We start from the raw sequence: 21,751 nt of genomic DNA, 5'->3' as shown, positions 1-21,751 counted from the left end.
ACAACGACAAGGGAGGGGATGGTAAACATTTTCCCTTGACTCTAGAAGCACAACCCCCACCGACCACGCAATCGACAAAAGTCCCTAAGATCATGGTCAACATCGACCCCCCCCCCCCCCTCAACCCTAGCACTGGACCGGATTTTTGCTTTTTTACACATATGAAAAGCGAGAACTTCACCGCAGGCTGATTTCTTTGTTTTTTCAGCTGCCAAGTAAGAGTACAGATGGATATATAATAGTGAAAAAAATAAAATATATAAAACGACGACTCTGTTTTATGTGATTTTGAAAAATAAAGGACATCTAGCAGAACAACAGATCGATGAGGCTTCCAAAGATGACGAAAGAGAAAAAGAAAAGTTTGCTGATGAGCATCATATCATGAAACCATAAGATAGACGAAATATGCCCCCCTCCCCCGCCTACCGTGACAATCCAACCCCCAGTACAGAAAAATGTAAAATAGAAAATAAAAAGAACTCCTAGATCCCCCGCCGCCCATAACAAAAACCGGCATCAAACCATCCACCACGGTCTGAACAAATGAAAGATATGGGTGATACACCGATAGTCAACTATCTCATAAAATCGTACCGTGCTCTCAGTGGCAGCTTCATCGCTATCGCAATCACTGCCCTGGCATAACATCCACAAGCCTAGAACTTTGAAGGTTTGAAAATGTCGGACCACTTGATCTTGATAGGATCAACCCGTTGGGTTTGGCCACCACCGGGGGTCTGGGTGAAAGTCACTGGGAGGGCGATCGGGTGCGGCTGGCCAGCAATTTGTACGTATTTGACATAGGCGCCTTCTTGTGTACGGACAGTGGGGGCTCGGTCTGCAGCTTCTTGAATTTGCCGGTAGTAACCTTTTGCGGGAGAACGTTAGCTTGACTAAATGCATATCTAAAAACATCCGAGTCACTTACTCCTAATTTCCTTGGTGCGGGCCCAGAGGTAATTCTGCTCGTTTTTATCGACAACTCTATGAACAAGGAAGTGCTCGGACTAATAAATTGACACATTATTAGAAACGATCATGTATCAAGACCGAGTTGAATCAAGCCTTACCTCTTCCGTGTAGCCAATGTTACGCTCATCCAAAGCCTCCTTGCAAAGATGGACTTTGGAGAACTTGGTGTATGTTAGGCGTGCTGCGGGCTGCGGGGGCGGGGGCGGCTGCATTTTCTTGATCCGTTCCTCAACGATGAGCCTCATCTTTTCCTCGTTAGCCGCTTCCTCCGCTCTCTTCCTTTCTTCCGCGGCCTGTCGCTCCCTAAGAAGCTTCTCGGCCTCCTGCGTGATCCTGGCCCTCTCGGCCTCCTTAGCGGCCTTCTCGGCCTGCTCCTTGGCGCTCCTGGCTGCAAGTTGCTCGGCAACCTTTCGCTCGATCTCGCTGTTTCGCGCTCGTTCTGCTTGCTCTCGCTGTTTTTGCTCGGCAAGTGTTTCACGAACTCTGGCCTGGACAGCTACCTCCCTGTGTTTGTGCTCTTCCTCCTCCTTCAGCTTCGTTTCTTTCTCTAGCCTGACTTTTTCTAACTCCATCTGCACCATACGGAGCTGCTCAGCCAGTGCATTTCCCTGATTATTTGCACTATGGATGACCACAGCCCCGGACCTAGTCGTTACGGCATGATCCTCTTCGCAGCCGGAGCCGCACGAATCACAAGACGGGGACCTTGAGTGACGGACCCTTGAATGAGACCTGGACCCGTACGAGGAGTTGCTGTAAGTAGACCCTGCAGCATTGTGGGTATACTTCTTTCCTCCATCTCTGCCATCGTAATAGTAGTTAACGCTGCCAGAGCGGCCAGGACGGCCTCTGTTGCTTGTACCGGTTTTAACCACGTCAATGTAATCGACCTCAGCAGGGGCCCTGCGGCGGGGGCGGGAGCGCTCTGAGGCTGAGCGGGACAGGGCTTGGCTGCTAGGACCAACAATCAGGTGGCTAGTGTGATACATTCTCTCTCGCCCACCATCCGGAACGCCAATGAACGGCTCCCCCCCAAAGGAGCTGGGCCTTGGTCGGGAGCTATCGCGAGAACGAGGCGGGGATCCTACTGGTGATACCGGGTACACAATGGGGGAACCAGGCTCGGCATAACGGATGTCGGGGCTCTGCGGGTAATCGTACTGGCTAGGCATTGGCGCTGGGGGAGGAGCAGCATGGACATAGCTGGAAGGCTGGTTGACATAGGGAGACTGGTAGGGGGCGTTGTAGGAGGCGCCAGGATGCGACCAGTCGGCCATGTCGGCGTGTTTGTGGAGGGTTGTAGGAGTGGGGTAAAATGAGATAGGAGGGGGGGGGGGGGAGGTGTCACTAAGCAAAAAAAGTATTTATTGCTTCTTGCGATGGTAAGAGGGGCCGTGTAGTCACGTAGTCACCCCCAAAAAAGCCTATTAAGATTGTTGTTGCTGTAGATCTTTGTAGTATAGTAGACTTTGTGGATCAGTTGATAGTTGGGCGGTTGGGTAAGCGATGGTAATTAGTTCGGGGCTATCAATCAGTACTTAGTAGTAAGTTTAAGTGTTGCGAAGTAGAGACAACTCCCAGAGATAGAACGAGGGATGATGAGGGGAGAGGGGGGAATTAGGAAGCAAGAGGGTGATGGGGGCCTTTTAACGATTCCTGTCACACACACCACAGCGGCGAAGCTTCGCAGAGAGGGGAAATGTCTGCACTTTGGTAGGTCAGCGCTGGCACGGAAGCAGCGAGAAGCTGCAGCAAAAATACCAAACGGGGTACCAACCACTGGCCAGCACCCAATACCCCTCCCTCCGCCATCTCTACTCCATGTACCTACTCTAGACGTACCTCCACCCTCCCACCGCCCCAGAAAATTGAAACCCCCTCTTCTCACACACTTGTGACCTCCTTCACATCCTTAAACGTTACTGGTCCTAGGCATGGTATGCACATACCACCATATGCAGTAGTGGAATCAATATGTAGGTACCCTCATTCGACTCTATGGCAAACTAGCCTTTATGGCTTCTCTCAAATTTAAAATGAGACCCCAGTAAACTCTACTGTTACTTCTATCCAAACTGCCGGACAGGTTTGTTGAGATCCATCTTCTGACGCTCACATACATGCTCTACGTGCGTACTAACTAGCTAACTACAGTTTATAAGTAGGTACATGTACGTACACTCCTTTGGACCTTTGGTGTCACGCTTAGTGTAGGCATAAAAAATGGGCCAAGCATCACAAGTGGGGCGGTACCGTGCTGCAGGGAAGATGGTTATTTATGACTCAACTGTATGCTGGCGCTGGAGGGGCACAGAATAGAGGAAACAATCGCGATCTTGGATCCCCCGCAGACGTCTGTGCTGGACTAGATGTGTTCATGCAGCGAATCAACATGCGAACAATCACGAAAAATGTCCCCTTCTGATACACTGTACCATTCACAATTGAGCCTTTTTTAGCTGTTGGGTTTTTCCGAGAGAGCCGCTGACGTTTGTCACTGCTCTATGCTATACTTTAGAGTACATACATACGGTACTGCATTGCTTTTGTGAGTCTACAAATGCCACTGCTGGCACGTCTATTCACATGCTGTGTACCAAATCTACCTACATATCTGCGGGTGCCTTACAGTAACATCTCCTATCATAAGTCCGCCACAAAAAACGTTGAGAGTAGTTAACACCTTCCACGAAACACGGATATCCCTCTCTCTTTTCAGATCGATGGTCCAAAAAAAACTGGTGTTGATAGAGGTAGGCACAGTCGTAGTCCAGCGACAAAGTAAACGCCAATACTTAGACGCCAAAATCGCGCGGGGTTGGGTCTAAATACAGTTTCACACAAGTTTCGGAAAGGTTTGGTGGACGCTTGAGCAGAGCCTCAAGTTTACCGCGCTCCTTGGATAGATGCCAAGGGAATTTTTCAGCACGGGCCTATGTCCCTAGGTCTCTGTCTGCCTGCCATTGCCCGGAACTACATGTACTCAACTCAGTAAAGAACACGAGCCCTGACATATTCACGATGGTTCAAGCACCCGACTCGCCGCCCAAGAATGCCGTGTAACTACAGTCTATATCTATAGATAAGGCGAACTTGAATCTCTCCACACATACAATCTGCGTGTCTATAAGGTCGCAATCAATAGGAACCATTGCATTGAAGTTACAGACAGCGACTCGATTCCCGACTACCAACGTGGTGGCTGTCTCTTTAAAAAATCCTTATTCCCCCCCCACTTTCCATGTGGCAATGCAGAGTACTGAAGCCTCCCCTTTCCCCGCGCAGCCTGCAGGTGTAGAGCATGGTAGATGTGGTGCTCTATATTTTCCTTCTTCTCATCGGCTCTTCACCGATATGCGTGCAAAGACCACAGTGAATATCATTGAAGTACAAGGAAGGGTGGTTAAGCCTAGACTAAGGCTTAAACTAGGAACAAGAAGTAAGAGTGTGGCGACATGTTGAATGTATGTACTTTGTCGATCATTCCTCACTTCCGAAAACTCTTATTTCGAGCATCCCAAGTATTTTTTTTCATTCCTAAAATAAACACAAGCTGTCCAGCTACTCTATAATAGTCCGGCCCAGTCTAAGCCGAAGCGCGCAGTAGGTCCTAACTGGCTCGTCATTATCTGAAACTTGCCGTCTTGACATGTCAGGTACTGATTGGGAATAGATCAATCCCTTCTTGCTATTCCTTGTGACCGAAAAAGTCAAGTTAGAACTTGGGCCAAAGGGGGCAGGCATATATGCTGTGCAATCCAATCCAATATGGACTGGATCCGTTGATTTGACCACAGAGAAAATGGAACGGGCAAGTACATATCACGAGGGGAATCACCAACTATAATACCAGCTGAGCATTAGCTATGTGTAGGTAGGTATGTAGGTAGGAATACCATCCGAAACCCGGAGGCTTCGTCTCCAACCGCTCCTGGCTGCAGATGTGCTCTGCACTGCACTGCAGTTTACTTACACGAAAGTTGGAGTACGTACTGAGGCGATCCACGTGAGAAGCTTTGATCGCACGTAACAATTCCTTGCTTGCCTGCGTGTATCACGGGGAACCGCCGCTGCATCGCTGCCTGCTGGTCTCAAATATCTCATTCTTCTCTTTGAACCCAGTCGACTTTATCGATTCGCTCGCTCGTTGCTGGGTGTCTAACTAATTACGGGAGGAATGCTGGAGATATGGAAACAATCTGGGGTCAGCCAGTTGGGTCCGACGGCAATCAGAAGTTCTGTTTCAATTCATTATTGCACTAGCAGTGATTTCAATGGTCCCCATGAAAATCGCCTAGTAGTTGGAAGAGAGAACTGTCAAGAAGCCCCCCCGCCCCGCCACAAGACGTAACGAATTATGCTTTCTGGCGAATATCAACATTCTCGTGGATGTAGATCTCGGGAGGACATTATCCTCTAACGAGATTTGCCGACGGATGCACGAACACCTTAGGGTGCTAGTTGACGCAGTTGAGGGATATAATGCTACAAAAACAGGAGGTAGTGTTTGAGAATAATTTTTTTTTTTCCATTCTCTTTTTCGTTGTCAAAAGACTACCTGCTTCCTTGTGAAAAAGTTCAAGTGTGATGAGATGACCGAACGACAACGACAATTTCATGTAGGTAGGTAGCTTCTCTTCTATGCGGACTGAATTTTCCCGCCTCAGGTGCGAAATTTACAGATCAGATGATATGAAATTGATCTTTGATACTGCAGCTACCTAGTAATATAATAGCCATGGATGGACGTTCCACATTGCGTTAGCAAGAAATGATCCGACATCCCAAAAGTACCGGAGCTTCGGGGCCAATGATGTCAAAAATAGTGTTGAACATCTACATAGTGTCCGGTGTTTTAACTACATGTATACAAGGTAAACGCTTTCCAATACAATCAGATAAACAAGTCACTAAGTTGGAAACATCTGATTTTTTTTTTTTTTTTTTTTCCCCTTGCGAACAGCTCATCAAACTTTTTGCAACTGGTCAATCATAAGCCTCTTCTGCTCTCCGAAAGTAGAGTACCATCAACCAGGGATCCCTCCCACCAAAAAAAATTCCACACAGAGCTAAGAATACTCGACCAGCATCCTGCATGCAAGGGAACAATTTTTCAGAAGCACGGAAGTTTTTCCGAAACATACTTAAGTAGATTAGCCACTATGAAATCTGATTTTCCTAGGATACTGTGACCTTCTCCACAATCCACACGGCGGTTTGAGTAGGCGCCTATCATAAACAATCCCAACTAAACTTTATTAGCATTTCGACTGCACCTGAACCAAGCGCCAGAAGCGCCCACTCTTTCTGGTCCCCCCATAGTAGATACTACTACTAAGAACGGTGGTCGATCAGGGGAAACGTAATCTATAGGCACGTAGGATATACATTTTTGTTACTCTATATGGAACTCCCACAGAGTTTCTTCCCCGCCTCATGGCCTGTCAGAGCACGATATCTGAGATGTCGATATACACCATGTCGTGCGGCCCTTAAATCTTGATTGCGCCATACGACAATGTCAACCCCTCTACTCTATGACTCTGGAGTACTCTACCTACATAGATAGCTGTATTACTGTTGTTATAATACCTTGCAGGGTAATAGAGTATCTAGCAGATAAACGCCACATTTGCAGACTTTTGGACAATTTGCCAGCTAGCAGTCGGACCCTTCTGTGTTGTCCGCTTTTCGGCGGCTGCCAAGACTATAATATAGTACATCCCTAAACCGCAAACCCTCGATTCGGCTTTTATCAGAGAGTCGTCGACGTCGTTGTCGGTGGTCAAAGAAGAAATAACGAGAAACTCTAGATTCGGACAGAGATCCGAGATCCGAGTTACTCTCTCGTTATCTCTGCTCCCTCACAGCAGCATGTCTGGCTGTCTGAGATGCAATAATTCAATGTCGATTTGGACGATTACGGGTAGATGCAGATATCGGTGGGGGGGTTGGCTGGATGTTGATTCCCGAGGTTACGCATGCAACGGTCGTCTGAAGCTGATAGTACTTACCTAGATAGCTCGATGGGCTGTGGTGGGAAGATGACCAGGCAGTAAGCTGTTCATATCATATTATCGGGGTGTTGCGAATCAGAATATACCGTTTGAAGATGGCAAGATTACTTTTGCGATGATCCCAGATATCCCCACAAAATAAAAAAAATAAAAAAATCATTCCGTAGAAAACTTCGCACTCTTCCCCTACTGTACCTACATACTTGCATATCTGCTGCACGGCAGACGGCAACGGTTGAGGTTGAACGTTTTCGATGCTGCGCCGCCGCCGGGTTGTGTGTTGTCAAGACTATTAAATTTTTATTTTCTTCCCTCCTGTTCAAAACAAAGAGAAGAAGAAAAAAGAGGGCGTTGACCGTGAATCCACTTGGCTGGTGAAAGAATACATGTAAGCTGGTATGTTGTAGTTGGTTGTTACTTGTCCGTCAACGTTACACCTAGTCCACATGCCCCGGGAATTCATGCATAGGAAAAATCTCGTGTCCTTTTCATGAAGAAAAAAAAAAAAGTCATTCTACTTTTTCATGTTCCCTGTGCATACGTACGATATTAATGTTTGGGGTATGCAAACAGTCAGACAGAGCTCAGTCAGACAGAGCTTCCAGAAACATGGATGAGGGAATTCTGGAAACCCAGCAGTACCTTAAGCTAGCTGCAGCATCGATAATATCAACGACTCGGATGCTGCCATCTGGGTTCCTGGACGCATAGGGCAGGCAAGATGAAGCTGGCTAGGCAGGGAGGTACCTGCTCTAGGCAACCCTATCAACCGTCGTGTTTATCTGCGTTGGTTGAGTGGGCTTGCATACTCTACTCTAGTGGCCGCTGTCTTTGCGTCGTACATAAGCTCTCTTTATTAATTTGGTGCGCGCCCAACATCTAACAGCATATCGTATGCACGTTAACAATGCGAGATCACCAACAAAACACCTCTACTCCGTGAGTAAGTACCTACTCTATCTTACCTATTGTGCTCTTTGATGGTTTTCTATGTGCTTTCGAGGTGAATATCCGAGGATCGTGTGTTGGCCTCCAAACCAACCCGGTAGAGTAGAAGATACCAGGGCCATTTCTTGCAAGCCACAGTAGGATTTAGAATATGGCTAAGGCTGCATGAACTCTATGTAGAGTACTTTACTCTTCTCCGGGAGCGTGGCTAGGCAACCAACGACACTCTTGAGAATATGAACTACTTCGGAAGGAAGTACTTTGGTGGGATATGTGTGTTAAATATACCTTCATGCTCTTACAGTAATAAGGAGTACATGCATTCAATTATGCTATATGCCAGATATAGGGTTCATGTGGAGGGGGTAATGATATGTAACTAGGCATTATCGAAAAAGTCAATACGCTCTATCTAAGCATTAAGCTTGTACTAAGAGTAGTAATTAAAGAGATACAAAGGAGAAGTGGATATGTGGGTAACAGAGGACAAGAAGCAAAACATGTAGATGGACATCCCCAGAGGAGCCGTGGGGGTGCCAACGTAGCTGCTCTCTCGAAACCACTACTGTTTCCGCTGTTTGCTCTTCCAGTAGCCCTATTCTCAATATCATGATTCATCTGTCCGTACCACCGACCCTCGGAAGCACCCACCAAAAAACTGCAAACCATTCACTCGAAGGGGGTGTGAGTTTCCAATTTATTCATCAAGAACATTTCAGTTTTTGCTGCCTTTTCCGTTCAGCGGCTGCTTCAGCCATGTTTCTTATCCCCATCGCCATCGTCCTTAGCCCCTGATCATCGCTGTTTCCGATTAACTACTTATGCCTATATGCCTATATGCCTACTCTGCCTTATCTTTTTATCTCCCTCGGTTGAGGATCTGATTGATGTTGTCCTGCGCCTTTTCATATGTGGTCTCGAGGTATCGGAATTTCTTCTCGAGATCTTTGATGTCGCCTTCCGAACTCTTCTTCTCATCCTCGAGGCGCTTCTGAATATCCGAAAGCTCCTCCAACACGAACCTGCACTCGCGTATCGAACCCGTTAGCGTACGCTCTGCCTATCCACATCTCACCGCCGGGGGCTATCTCCACACGCACATTTTTCCAACGCCTTCATAAACCTTGGTTGAAGGAGGCAGCGTATCGAGCTCCCGAGATGTCAATTGGAGTAATCGGATGTCGCGCTGCTTTCCGGCCATTTGCGACTTTACGATTTGGAGTTGCTGCTGGGAGAAGATTGCTCTTGCCTCGATCTCTTGCATCAACTGCGCGCAGAGTTGTTGGTTAGTCGTTTGCTTTTTTCTCTTTTCTTATCTATGATTATAACCTTGTTCGGGGAGAATGTCAAACCTTCTGGAGGGCTTCATTGGGCATCGACATTGTTGCGGTTGGTGGGGGAGGCGGTTTGGTGGATTGACGGCGTGACAGCGGGGAGAGATGTTGTGGTGCTGCAGGCCTATGTAGCTTCGTTGCTTGTTTGAGGATCACCACTCGTGGTGTGGCTGTCTGTCTTATGTAAACATCCATTTGCGTGACCGCCAAGGCGAAACGTTGTGGATTTGTCGAGTGAGATTTCATGTAGGCGTGTGAGATAATTTTCATTACACTTAAGTAGGATCCTGTTTGTTTATATGTTATGGATAGCATAACAGAAACTAGTAAGTATTCGGAAGTGTGTAGTTGTAAATTAGGGCTCAAGGCAAGTAATAATGCGCTCTAAAAAGCAATCAATTCTTAAATCCGCATGAATAGCCTTTAATTTGGAGTTAAAAATCGCTGCTAGAGAGGGATTTTATAATTTAGAACATATACTATTATAGTAATATTAATAACAAGAATAAATAAACTCCATCAAAGTCATGGTATGCCGCAGGCTATGGCCAAAACTTATAAACTATTTCCCATTCATATTATCTTTTAACACCCCCTCCCGACGTTCATTAAACCCACCAATAACTCTTACTTTCAGCATCAAACCTTCGCCAAAAAACGCTATAACCAGAGCGAAGATTCCAGCTATGATAGTCACTCCAAGAGCAGATACCCAGAACACCCACTGTCCCGACCTCATCTCTCTTATATCTACAACATTCATCCCAAATAGATTACTCACAAACACAAGAGGCAAGAAAATTGTTGTAGTGATGGTGAGGACGAGTATTATTTTGCCTATATTTTCCATCCGTGCATCAGTTTGTCTTTGGGCAGCCTGTATCAGGTGGATTTGTCAGTATTATCGGGGGTTTGGCGTTAAGTCGAGTGATGTCTTACCAGCGTAGCAAGCTGAGAGCAAGAAGTTTGGTATTCACGGAGTTCTGACTGAAACTGTTGCATTTTTTGAAGTGTCTTTGTGGATGTTTCTGGGAATGTTGATATTTTTTGCGCACTCGTGCATATATTGTTTTGCGGGTTCGATAGTACTTGTTGTTCATGAAAAATCCTCACCATCTGCTCCACGACTTTTCGTTGTGATTCAACTATTCCACTGATTATCCCCAATTCCTCCAGAGTTTGATATATATTCCCAGTGTGATGCTTCGATGGTTCTTGTTGGATCCATAATTGCTGCTCCGTCATTAGTGTAAGAATAGCGCTCACAACCTAGCCGCGCCGGAGACTTACCAGTCGCGCGATGTACTGAGAGTATATATCACTGATTCTGGAGCAGGCTGATTCTGTCGAGTCTCCAGGGGTCAAGGATTCTACAAGGAGAAACATAAGTTGCTCAAGGTCTGTGGGTATGTCGTGACGTCGTTCGGTTTCAGACAGGCCAGTAGCTGTCATCACCTGAATATTTAAATCCATGGCCGAGACTTTCCATAAGAATAGCTGCGATTGATGTTTGACGTCTAACCATACTTTACACAGCAGCTCTCTATTTGATGGAAACACTAGAGTAGATATCATTCTAAGTTAGCGCCGCATATACAGGTGACAACTTCAGCTATATGGGTACCTGTCTAGGGCATACGTACAAAGTGCTATTGTACTCTTCCTGCATACTTTGGAGAATATGTCAAGGTATATGCCAACACCCTCATAAAGAGACATGTAAAGGGATTCTGATTGTAGCTCAATCTCTGCGGACACTGCAGATTGTTCCATGTGTCTAAGCCCTTCAAACCGAGCCCTGTTACTAGTCAAGAAGCTTTCCAATGTTGAAAATCGATGTTGCAGCCTAAGAATCCACTCTGGATTAATGAGCTACTCTAGATATCAGCTCAACGCCCACTTGAGTGTCAAGTTAAGTCTCTTGATCAACCTACGTAAAACATAAACCCCCAAAACCCTGTCGGGGAACCTCCAGAACCTGATGAATCTCCTCCCACCCGATTGGCAAATGAGGCTGGAAGTGATGTTCTGAACCATCGTTGATACGAGAGAAGATATTCCAATTCATCAATTGCAGACGAAATCCTTTGCTGGAGCCTATCTGCGAGTAAATCCAAAGTTTCCCAGAGATTTGAGGTCCTGCGCTCAGACCGTAGGGAATATGGCTTGCTGATCAACCCCAAGTCTGACCAAAGGTGTTCACCATCAGTTGGCGCGACAGTAATCATTGTTGCTAATAAAGGATACTATCAGATATCGAAAGCTGCCAAGTTTTGAGTCGTAAGCACTTACACTCATTCAACACTAGTATCCATAGGTTTTTGACAATGACTAGTCTACTTGAATCAGGACCTGCCAGTTTTCGAGAAGTCTGTTCCGAATCCCTTTTAGCAACCAAGGCTGACGACTCGCGGCGGTAATGGTATTGCAATAGCGATCTAGTGGGGTACGTATAGTCTCGAAGAGGAAGGAATGTATTGGATATGCTAGTATTGTCACCAAGTGCAATATAAGGCAGCGATATAAATTGAGGGGGAGCCCTAGTCTCCGATTCTGTGATTTGGAGATTTAATTTAGCTCTGAGAATAAGTATCGTATAGCAAATAATAGCCAAGGCCTAGCTAGACATATATCAGAATTAGAAAGCGCCAGTCCTACCTTCAAAGAGTTGGGTCTGTTGAAGACAAGCTGGCTCGAAGTATTTACCGTGATTTGAACTTCGCTGTTGATTCTCTCGAAACTGTCTCAACAGTTGATACATGCATACTCTGTCTTCCTTTGTGAATTCTTGATGGGTGAGAGCAAAGTTCTGAAACAATGTGAGCTAATTTGATCACCCATAGTACATTATACCCAAGCCGCTTACCAGAAGAAGATCAAAATCCATGTCGACAGTTCTTGTATGTCTTTAATAAAGTAGTTAGTACATCTTCATGGATTTTTTTGGCCTCAAGTTAGTTTTTGTTTTTGCTAGAACTTACATCCATCGAATGACAGTCCCATTGGAAAGTTCCGGTAACGATGACTGTATACCTTCGCCCACCAACACCCTCTCTGTCCCTATCGTTCCATCGGCCGCTCTTGTAACATCGAGTATCTGCACTTGTGTCGGTTTTGAATATAGGTTCGAAGCCTCTGCCAGAGGCCTGTTTAGAACGCGTGTATTCCATAAGTAATTCATCCTGAGCCGATGTGCAAAGAGACGTCGTCGGCTCCCACTCACGCGCTGGTAAGGATCATACATACATATTGCGTGCACGGGCCACTCTGACAGGTAGAGGAGAAATTGAGGCGTAGCTAAGGCGCTGGTGGTCGTACGAGATCCCCTCACCAGCTGCTGTAAGATCTGATCAAAACAGACCTCATTTGGGAATCATGCGGCTGAGTATCTACTGGGGTGCATGATGTAATAGTACCGGGTGCATGGGCGCTCCTGTTACGCACGTCGAGGGAATTTTGCTTAAGATCTATGACCCTTGCAATCCAGTATTTTGAGGGTCTGCTTACTCTACCTCACTGCATACTAATTCAACGCAGCTTTATTCAGCCAAATTTGGGTTGTGGATAAGAGTTCATTCCCAAATAAAATTTACCCAAGCTTCAACATGGAAATAGTGTATCACAGTTGGAAGAACTTGGAGGGCATTTGACCACGCTGTCCATTGCTCAAATTGCTCAATTTTATTACCTGGCCTTGTCTCTTTATTTTATGTGCGTCAAGGCGGAATACAATATCGGGAATTGTAGTAAAGTCGTGGCATCAGCTCTTAAATTAAGTAAATTTATAAATTAAGCTGTAGTTACGTTACGTCACTGCCAACGAATCACTTGAAATATTATACTCCCGCCCGTACTCATGCATACACGTACACCATTCATTGTACTCTACTATTTTAGAAGAGACTTAATCTCCATTGGTTCATCCTAACCTTATTCTTTCAACCATGAGGCTTATAACAATAGCTAAAGCCAACAAACATGTATAGAGTTTGGTTGGAATACACTCACAATCGATGCACGCAGTATAGCACTAGTATAGTACTAGGAACGATGATAAATTTTAAGAGGGTTGAAACGGCTGTCATATCTTCTTAATGGGCATACCTATATCAAATCATCACTCGCAAACTACTTGTATATAAATAGCGTTATGCTCATATTGCTTAGCCCATATACTCTATATAATTTCGTCCCAAAGCATGAGCCAGTTGTAAATTCTCAACTAGTGAAGCCTATCTCACAAGGCCCGCCCAAGTGAAATTACTAAGCTCTAACTGCTCCCAGTTCATTGTGCTAGTTAAGGTTTTAAAAAGCCGGTGGCTTGATCAGTACCTATCCAACTGTGAAAGTTCTTCAGCTTGTAGTCCGTGCCGTCTGTACTGCTCAATGGCTTATATTTTCCCGAGTCTAAATAAGATCTAGGAGGTATTCTTGTTCAGAACCATCTGCAACACTTCAGGTTATGCTGTGTACCGTTGCTATCAATGATCCATAAGACTGAATTTTCACATCTGTGCCTAGAGCTTCGTCTATGGGCAGCATTAGCGTTCGGAAGGCGCACAATCCAGCCATTCAGGGCCCCTCGTTAAGGACAACGTGACACATGTGCCGAGTCGCGGCTCCACTACCCTGACAACACAGCGCTATGCCAAGTACTGGCCCGAGCTGAGGTATGCCTAAACCTAACCCTGTGATACCAAGACTCAACAATTCAACTCCCAACACGAACACCTTGCCCACCCACTGGCTGAGTTGTCCTCTTTCAAACGGACTCTATTCTTTTTAAGCAGCTTGATTTCGCCACCCCCAGTTCCCCCCCCCCTCCATTATCACGTATTCAACGAATCAAAATGTCTACCAAAGCGTTCGCTACTTCATCGATCACCGACCTGGTTGATTTCAACCAGCAAAGCCTGCTTGGTACGGGTTTGCCCTATGAGGATAATACTTGGGGTTTTATTACTGATAAATGGTGCTTTTGAAGTTGCTGCTGGATCTATTGCATTCAATCCTATATTCTGGAAGTATGCTCCACGCCGCCGTTGAGAGTAACTCTAATTGCGTTGTGCTGAATCATGGCTGACATGTGATAATTTACAGCGTCGTTGCGAGACAAGGTTCGTCTTACTGGTCCTTGAAGAAGCGGAGTAGGTAGATGAGGAAGGCTGAAATTAACGCCAACAAAATTATAGAATACCACAACAAAGTCCTTACCAAGCTCTTTGGAGGAAACTCGCGGTATGGATGCTACTTCCTCGCGGCGGTGATCTTCGGAATTGGGATTCTTCGTGATACCATGTGAGTTGTTCTTGGACCCTATCCCGAACCCGCAAGCGAGATAGGCGAATCCGATATTAATTGAGCCCCTTGTGTAGTTATGAGCGCGCCCTCCGCGATCAACCAGCGCTCGATGTGCTGCAGACGGACACTGTCAAGATGGCCGCCGGTGGAATGTTCTTGGCCGGAAACGTCCTTGTTTTGTCATCCATGTGGGCATTGGGTCTGACCGGTACCTATCTTGGTACGCACCAACTTCCCCAGTTTTTTGTGCATTTTACGTTTTGCGCATTTTGCGTTTTGCGCATTCTGCGTTTTGCGGGGCGCGGGGGAGGAGGGGTCCAAGCAGACCACATGATTGATAGTGCTAACTCGATCACTTTCTTAAATTAAGGTGACTACTTTGGGATCCTTATGGACGCCCGTGTCACTTGCTTCCCGTTCAACATCACGGATGCACCAATGTACTATGGTTCAACTCTGTCGTTCTTGGCGACGGCGCTCTGGTTCGCAAAGCCAGCTGGTATCTTGTTGACCGCACTGGTCTTTGTGGTGTACAAGGTGGCTTTGACCTATGAAGAGTATGTTCAATTCCCCCAAAGTCTTGAATATAAAACCCGAGAGATGGTTATGCTGACACGTGCAAAACCCCTCCCAGCCCCTTCACCGCCGAGATCTATGCCAAGCGCGAGCGCACCAGGGCCCAGAAGAGCAAATAAGTGCAGCGCAATGCAAGGGTAGGGGGAAAGAAAGAAAGAAAGACACGACGATTATAATGGGGAATATTTTGGAGTTATGGGCAGTTCATTTTTTAACAAAAGCGGGCGCATGGGGGAATAATGATAAAAATAAAAGGGGAATTCAACTCTCCCGGAAAAGATATCTATTATTGTAGGGGGAAAGAAGCATCTCAACTTATACCAATGATAAACGTTTTATTATCTATTCTTATTGTTCCTCTTTATTCTATTTCGTGATGACTACCACCACGATGGCGGCGCGACGGTTACTGAGGTCGGAATAAAGTCCCGGACCGGCGAGACAAGCACGGGCATCCAGAGGTGCCGATCTATCCATCCAAACAAAAACCATCGACACCTGCACTCCCCCTGCACTCCCGTGACTGGGGGGGGCCGGGGTCCATCCAGTCTTAAATCCAAAGTCCGTTCGTTCCGCCCCCGCCCCCCCCAGGCGCGGTATTTCCACGAGGTCCTCCGTGTTTACAAATACCCACGGAGAAGGCCGCCCGGAGGTAGGAGGACTGAGGTTTTGTGGGGTACATAAGGGGGGGTTGTATTCTGTTCTGGTGCTGACAACGTTGACGTCGAATCGAAGAGGTTGGCTTGTCGTCGTCGTCGTTGTCGGTACCTGTTGCGTCATTGGTTGATAACCTTTTTTTTTTTTTTGGACCCTGCTGCTTCTTTCTTGCTTTGGTTAGGTTTGTTAGTTGTTGACCTATTTAACTACTGAACTGCCTGGCGACACGCTCCTCCTCCTCCTCCGCTGTAGAGAATACACGATACGACGATACGATGCATTGGTCCATCCCCTACCCCGCCGAGAAGCACCACCACTGGGGCCCCGAGACGGCAACGCTCAAGTACCTCCCCCCCTCTCCTTCCCCCTTCTTCCCCCTCTTCCAGTACCAGCTAACAGGCAAAAGCTGGTGCGAGGAAGACTACTACTTCACGCGCTACTGCGCCGAGATTGTCAACAGCGTCACCAACGCCGTGTTTGTGTGGCTGGCGGTCAAGGGGCTGCGCAACTGCTGGACGGAGAGGCATGATGTGATCTTTGCGGTCACGTTTGCGGGGTATCTGTGTGTGGGCGTGGGCAGCTTTTTGTTTCATGCGACGTTGTGGTGTAGGTTTTTTCTTTTGGGGGTGTTGTGGGTGTGGGGGAGGTGGGGTTTTTGGGGGGGGAGGGGGAGGGGGAGAGGGGAGATGGGGATTGAGAGGGAAGGGGCTAATGGGAGGTGTGCGGAGTAGATTCGATGCAGCTGGTGGATGAGCTGAGTATGATATATACAACCTGTCTAATGGCATGGGGTAAGCTCCCTCCTACTCCTGCGAGCTCCGTTTTCTAGAAGCCGCAATTGCTAACAAACCCCCCCCCCCCCCCCCACAGCCTCCCTCTCCAACGGCAAACCGCCCGCCATCGCAACCCTCTACGGCCTGCTCCTCTCCGCCCTCGCCCTCAGCATCACCTTCATCTACCACTCGCTCGGCGACCCGACGTTCCACCAGAACGCGTACGCGCTGCTGACGGCGCTGCTGCTCTTCCGCAGCTGGTACCTCATGGAGTCGCGGCTGCGGCGCACGCGGCCGCACGACGTCAACACCATGTGGTGGATGGTGGGGTGGGGCCTGTTTGTGTTTCTGTGCGGGTTCGCGCTGTGGAATGTGGATAATGCGTGGTGCGGCAGCTTGAGGGGGTGGAGGAGGGGCGTGGGGCTGCCGTGGGGCGTGCTGGCGGAGGGCCATGGGTGGTGGCATTTGTTGACGGGGGTGGGCGCGTATTATTATATTGTTTATGGTGAGTTTCTTCTCTGCGGGGGTGGTGGGAGTGGGAGTGGAGTTGGGGGAGAGTGCTGATTGTGGTGGGTGTGTGTGCTAGGCATATGGTTGAGGCATTGTCTCAATGGGGATCAAGACCAGTTCGACCTCGACTGGCCAAACCTCTGGAACCTGCCCGTGATTCGGAGGAAGCGCGGGGCCGCGAATGGCGCTGCGGTGGTGAAGAAGAAGAAGAAGGCGTAGATGGGGAGGAATTGTGATTTTGGAACGCTTTGTTTTATTAGACGGAGGTACGGTTGGTTGTGATCGATCATGTCACTGTGGATGCGCCAGACAGCCACACACACACACACACCTTGGAACTGGTGGAGTGTTGGTGGCATGGGACGCGCCGGATGTATTTGTTAGCATTAGCTTTAGCGTTAGCGGGGCCGCATCTTGGTTATGGAGTTTGGTGTATAGACGCTGGAATACTAGTATTTATTGTTCTCGTTGAGCTGTGAGTGTGAGTGAGTGAGTGAGTGAGTGAGTGAGTGAGTGAGTGAGCGAGTGAGTGAGTGAGTAGCGGCTGTATGATGCACCGTGTGTAGAGACCGGACCGGCTTGCGTAGGTGTGTCTCGTATGTATCGTATCGCGCCGGCCATGCACACGCATGCAGCCACGACGACGACGACGACGGCGGCGGCAGCTTGGGTGCGGCTTAAAATAGATCTGGAGAGTGCGGTATCGTGGAGGAGAGGATTGTGATTATCGTCTGCGTTCAGGACCACGACCAGGACCAGGAGAAGAGTGAGAGCCGGGAGTTCGGCAGACAGAGAGTCTATATTGCGGTGCGGTGCGGTGCGGTGAAGCTTGCCAGTTACTCCAGTCAATCGAGTCAATCAATCGAGTGCAGTTAATCGAGGCAGGCAGGCAGGCAGGCAGGCAGGCAGTCAGAGTAATAATCCCAGCAGACCACAGCTGCACAACGGGCACGACTCTCATCCCACCCATCCATCCATTCCCCTCGCACCCCCGAACACTACCATCCTCATCCTCTCATCCTCATCCTCTCATCCTCTCATCCTCTCATCCTCTCATCCTCTCATCCTCTCATCCTCTCATTCTCTCATCCTCTCATCCTCTCATCCTCTCATCCTCCCATCCCACCTCTCATCCAACCTCACACCTCGCACCCTCGAATACCGATTGCAATCCATCAACATCCACAGTACATGCACCATGAACTTCCTTCAAAAGGGCCTGGCGGGGCTCGAGTCCCGCCTCGACAAAGTCCTCCTCGACGAAAGCGAGCGCCAGCAGCACCAGCACCAGCACCAGCACCAGCACCAGCACCAGCACCAGCACCAGCACCTTGAATCCTCGCCGTCACCCTCGCCCTCGCCCTCCCCGTCCCCAGCTCCTCCCCCACTCACATCTTCCTCCCCCGCCCCCGTGTCGCAGAAGGCGAATGGCCGCATGACGATGCAGGAGCGCCTCGCGGCGGCCGTGGCGAAAGCGGACGGCGGCGGCAGCCGGAGGAGCTCTGGCGAGTCGCTGCGTGAGAAGCCGGCGGAGGACGGGAAGGGAGACGGGGTGGTGAATGGCGGCGGGGAGAAGGTGCTGGTGCTGGCGGCGGAAGAGGGGGAGGGGGAGGGGGAGCTTGCGGGGGTGTCGAGGGAGGAGCTGGTCCGGCTGGTGCGGGAGCTGAAGCGGTCGGCGGCGGCAGAACAGGAAGAGAAGGAAAAGGCGCGGGTGACGGTGAGGAAGACCCCCACGCCGGCGCCAGGTGCAGGTGCAGGTGGCGGGGCGGCGGAGAAGAAGCTCGCAGAGGCGCAAGAGAAGATCGCGCTGCTCCTCGAGGAGGGCGAGAAGTTATCGCGCGGCGAGCTGAAGCTGCGCAACACGATCAAGGAGCTGCGCATCAAGACGCAGGAAGAAGAGCGGCTCACCGGCGAGGCGCGCAAGCGCGCCGAGCGCTCCGAGAAGGACGCCGCCGAGGCAAAGGAGAAGCTGAAGCGGGCGGCGGAGGACGCAAAGCGCGATAAGGAGCGGCTGAAGAGCGTGGCGAGGCTGGAGGGGGAGCTGCAGGCGCTGAGGAGCGACAAGGAGGGGCTGCTGGCGGCGATGCAGGAGCTGAAGGCGCGGGTCGAGGAGGGGAACCGCAGGGCCGAGGAGGCGGAGAGTAAGGTGCAGACGGAGGCGCTCGCCGCGGAGCGGACGAGGAGCGCGGAGCTGGCGGCGGAGGTGGCGAGCGTGCGTGGTGAGGCGGCGGGCGTGGAGGAGGCGCTGAAGGTCGAGGTGGCGGACCTGAAGAGTAAGATTGCGCGCGATGCGGAGAGGGCACGGAGTATGGAGCAGGAGCTGAAGGCGGAGCAGGCGGTAGGTGCCAATTGCGTTGTGCTGGTGGTTCCGGGCTGATTGTGTGTGTGTTTTAGGTTATGGAGCGCAAGATGGAGGCGCTGCGGGCCCGCGCGGAGGAGGTGTCGAGTGGTGCGAGCGGCGACGCCCATGCGAAGCTGCTGCGGCAGGTCGAGACGCTGCAGACGCAGTATGCGATTGCGAGCGAGAACTGGCAGGGCATCGAGGGGAGCATGCTGGGCCGGATCGCGGGCCTGGAGAAGGAGCGCGACGAGCTGACGAAGAAAGAGGCCGACATCAGGCGGAAGGCGAGGGACCTGGTGAGTTTCCTTCCTAATAAATAACAGCTGAGTTGGTGGGATATATATATATGGGGAACTGACAGCCAGAAAAGAGCATCAAGTCCAAAAACCTCGACATGGACCTCGACACGGCCAACTCGCGCATCAAAGACCTCGAATCCGATCTGGCCATCTCGCAGCAGACCACAGCCACCCTGCAGACCCGCCTCAAAACCGTCGAAACCGAGCTCACAACCCTGCGCAGCACCTTCGAGCACGAACGCACCGTCTGGCAGCGCGACCTCGACACCAAGCTCTCCGAGGAGCGCCAGAAATGGGCCGACCACCACCACCACAGCCAGCAACAGGACTCACGCCCCTCCTCCCCGCTCAACCTACACCTACACACCGCGCCCCCCTCCCTCCCGCTCCGCAAGTCCTCGGGCCCGCTCTCAACCACAGAGTCCTACTTCGTCGGCACGCGCAAGCCCAGCCGCTCCCCCGGCGGCGGCGAGCTCTACACGCCCTCGTCGGCCACCGGCGGCACGCCCAGCGACCACTTCTCGCGGCGCGGCTTCAGCACGCCGCCCACGGCGCTCACGGCGCGCATGGCGACGGCGCCGGAGGAGGACGACAACGACTACTTCGACAACATCCCGTTCTCGCCGCACCGCGGCGACATGGTGAGCGTGTCGACGGTGGCGGCGGGGCCGTCGGTGCAGCTGGTTGAGCGCATGTCGGCGACGGTGCGGCGGCTGGAGAGCGAGATGGTGGCGGCGCGGGAGGAGGTTGCCGCGATGGCGAGGGGGCGGGATGAGGCGAGGGCGGAGGTGGTGGAGTTGGTTAGAGAGCTGGAGGAGAAACGGGGGTGGGGGGAGAGGGTGGCGGTGTTGGAGGGGGAGGTGGCGGTGTTGAGGAGGCGGGAGGAGACGGCGCTGGTGATGCTGGGGGAGAAGAGTGAGGAGGTGGAGGAGCTGAGGGCGGATGTGGAGGATTTGAAGCAGATGTATAGGGATTTGGTGAGTGATTTTAATAAATAAGGTGGGTGTGTGTCTTTTTCTGGGCTTTGTGGTTTGAACGGGGTGGGATTTGTAGCGTGGGCGTTTTTTTTTTTCTGTAGCTTTGCATTGTGTGAGGTGAGAGGGCGTGTTTATAGCGTGCGCTACTGTTCTGATCTGTGGAGTTTTTTTTTTCTGTTCTTGTGGCTTGGTGGAAAAAATAAATATTGGCTTCTTGTATTGCATGTAGCGCCGGGGTATAAAGAGGGCCGGGTGGTGGGGGACGGAGTATAAAATAATCAAAATCGCTTTCCTTCCTTCCTCCTTCAACTTCCAGATTCCAGATTCCAGATTTCATGTCGTGAAATGGGGTCCTGGACCGAGTGATAGGTTGTGATTACGACCCCTAGAGTAGTTCGAGGTGCTAGAATTGCCCTAACTAACCCTGCAAAAGATTTATCGGTAGCTCACTTAACTATGGAGTCTACATACTGTCTAGCCCTCGGGACTGGAAATATGGGCTCTTGGCGTAGCGTAGAGCTGTTATTGAGCGCTATGTGCGGTCGTTGGGCCTGGGCGTTTAGCTGGCTTCTGTGTATGAAACCTGGCCTCTGTGGAAAGATTTTATATCTTTGATGAGTAGTAGGTAGATACCCCCGCCTACGGTATAGAAATATGTTATCCTACACCAGATCCCTCTTCTGGAAGGGCCAAGTGGCGGATCATGAGTGGTCACTCGATCGTCTTGGCATTTCTTTTGCTTGACTCAAATCAGCTACGAGAATAAAACCACCGGCTCAAAGCAAAGTCGTCAAGAGAAATGCTGGGTATATACATATGTGTTCCCGTGATTCGAGCTAATCAATAGGCATCTTTCTCCCCTAGCAGCTGCCTTTTTTTTTTAACCACTACTGGCTTTGCCCAAGCGCTTATTCGCTAGGGGTTACGGTACTTCCAACTGCGTTGCGCTTAAGCTTGATGTAGAAACGTATGACTGTATAAGCATATGGGATAGTGGCTAGCTGTAGTTGAGCTTCAACTATGTAGTCACCTACCCAGACCTG

General features: G+C 49.7%; 7 protein-coding genes across 7 annotated transcripts; 4 read left to right on the top strand and 3 right to left on the bottom strand.

Moving 5' to 3' along the window:
* Window positions 1-659: 659 nt before the first annotated feature.
* On the bottom strand, window positions 660-2,252 carry H6S33_007341 (uncharacterized protein; the record flags this gene model as incomplete). The annotated part of the gene is made up of 3 exons (XM_044839011.1): window positions 660-871; window positions 932-1,010; window positions 1,074-2,252. 3 exons carry the CDS (start codon window positions 2,250-2,252, stop codon window positions 660-662), a joined length of 1,470 nt encoding a protein of 489 aa, XP_044688877.1.
* Window positions 2,253-4,430: 2,178 nt separating this feature from the next.
* H6S33_007340 (uncharacterized protein) lies at window positions 4,431-4,861 on the top strand (the record flags this gene model as incomplete). Its single annotated transcript, XM_044839010.1, has 4 exons — window positions 4,431-4,439; window positions 4,537-4,578; window positions 4,649-4,790; window positions 4,854-4,861. 4 exons carry the CDS (start codon window positions 4,431-4,433, stop codon window positions 4,859-4,861), a joined length of 201 nt encoding a protein of 66 aa, XP_044688876.1.
* A 3,938-nt stretch (window positions 4,862-8,799) lies between these two features.
* Window positions 8,800-9,322, bottom strand: H6S33_007339 (uncharacterized protein; the record flags this gene model as incomplete). The annotated part of the gene is made up of 3 exons (XM_044839009.1): window positions 8,800-8,962; window positions 9,041-9,207; window positions 9,293-9,322. 3 exons carry the CDS (start codon window positions 9,320-9,322, stop codon window positions 8,800-8,802), a joined length of 360 nt encoding a protein of 119 aa, XP_044688875.1.
* A 514-nt stretch (window positions 9,323-9,836) lies between these two features.
* On the bottom strand, window positions 9,837-10,276 carry H6S33_007338 (uncharacterized protein; the record flags this gene model as incomplete). The annotated part of the gene is made up of 2 exons (XM_044839008.1): window positions 9,837-10,151; window positions 10,214-10,276. 2 exons carry the CDS (start codon window positions 10,274-10,276, stop codon window positions 9,837-9,839), a joined length of 378 nt encoding a protein of 125 aa, XP_044688874.1.
* A 3,848-nt stretch (window positions 10,277-14,124) lies between these two features.
* Window positions 14,125-15,270, top strand: H6S33_007337 (uncharacterized protein; the record flags this gene model as incomplete). The annotated part of the gene is made up of 7 exons (XM_044839007.1): window positions 14,125-14,194; window positions 14,259-14,298; window positions 14,375-14,391; window positions 14,467-14,572; window positions 14,650-14,795; window positions 14,946-15,132; window positions 15,210-15,270. 7 exons carry the CDS (start codon window positions 14,125-14,127, stop codon window positions 15,268-15,270), a joined length of 627 nt encoding a protein of 208 aa, XP_044688873.1.
* An 813-nt stretch (window positions 15,271-16,083) lies between these two features.
* H6S33_007336 (uncharacterized protein) lies at window positions 16,084-17,310 on the top strand (the record flags this gene model as incomplete). Its single annotated transcript, XM_044839006.1, has 5 exons — window positions 16,084-16,151; window positions 16,215-16,414; window positions 16,540-16,599; window positions 16,679-17,086; window positions 17,168-17,310. 5 exons carry the CDS (start codon window positions 16,084-16,086, stop codon window positions 17,308-17,310), a joined length of 879 nt encoding a protein of 292 aa, XP_044688872.1.
* A 979-nt stretch (window positions 17,311-18,289) lies between these two features.
* Window positions 18,290-20,729, top strand: H6S33_007335 (uncharacterized protein; the record flags this gene model as incomplete). The annotated part of the gene is made up of 3 exons (XM_044839005.1): window positions 18,290-19,429; window positions 19,486-19,728; window positions 19,803-20,729. The coding sequence occupies 3 exons, from the start codon at window positions 18,290-18,292 to the stop codon at window positions 20,727-20,729; spliced, it is 2,310 nt and encodes a 769-aa protein (XP_044688871.1).
* Between the last annotated feature and the right edge of the window lie 1,022 nt (window positions 20,730-21,751).

The sequence above is a fragment of the Morchella sextelata genome (genome assembly GCF_020137385.1).
Source record: "Morchella sextelata strain SCLS chromosome Unknown scls_23, whole genome shotgun sequence".
Classification (NCBI taxonomy): Eukaryota; Fungi; Ascomycota; class Pezizomycetes; order Pezizales; family Morchellaceae; genus Morchella; species Morchella sextelata.
This window is presented reverse-complemented; position numbering and strand designations above follow the sequence as displayed.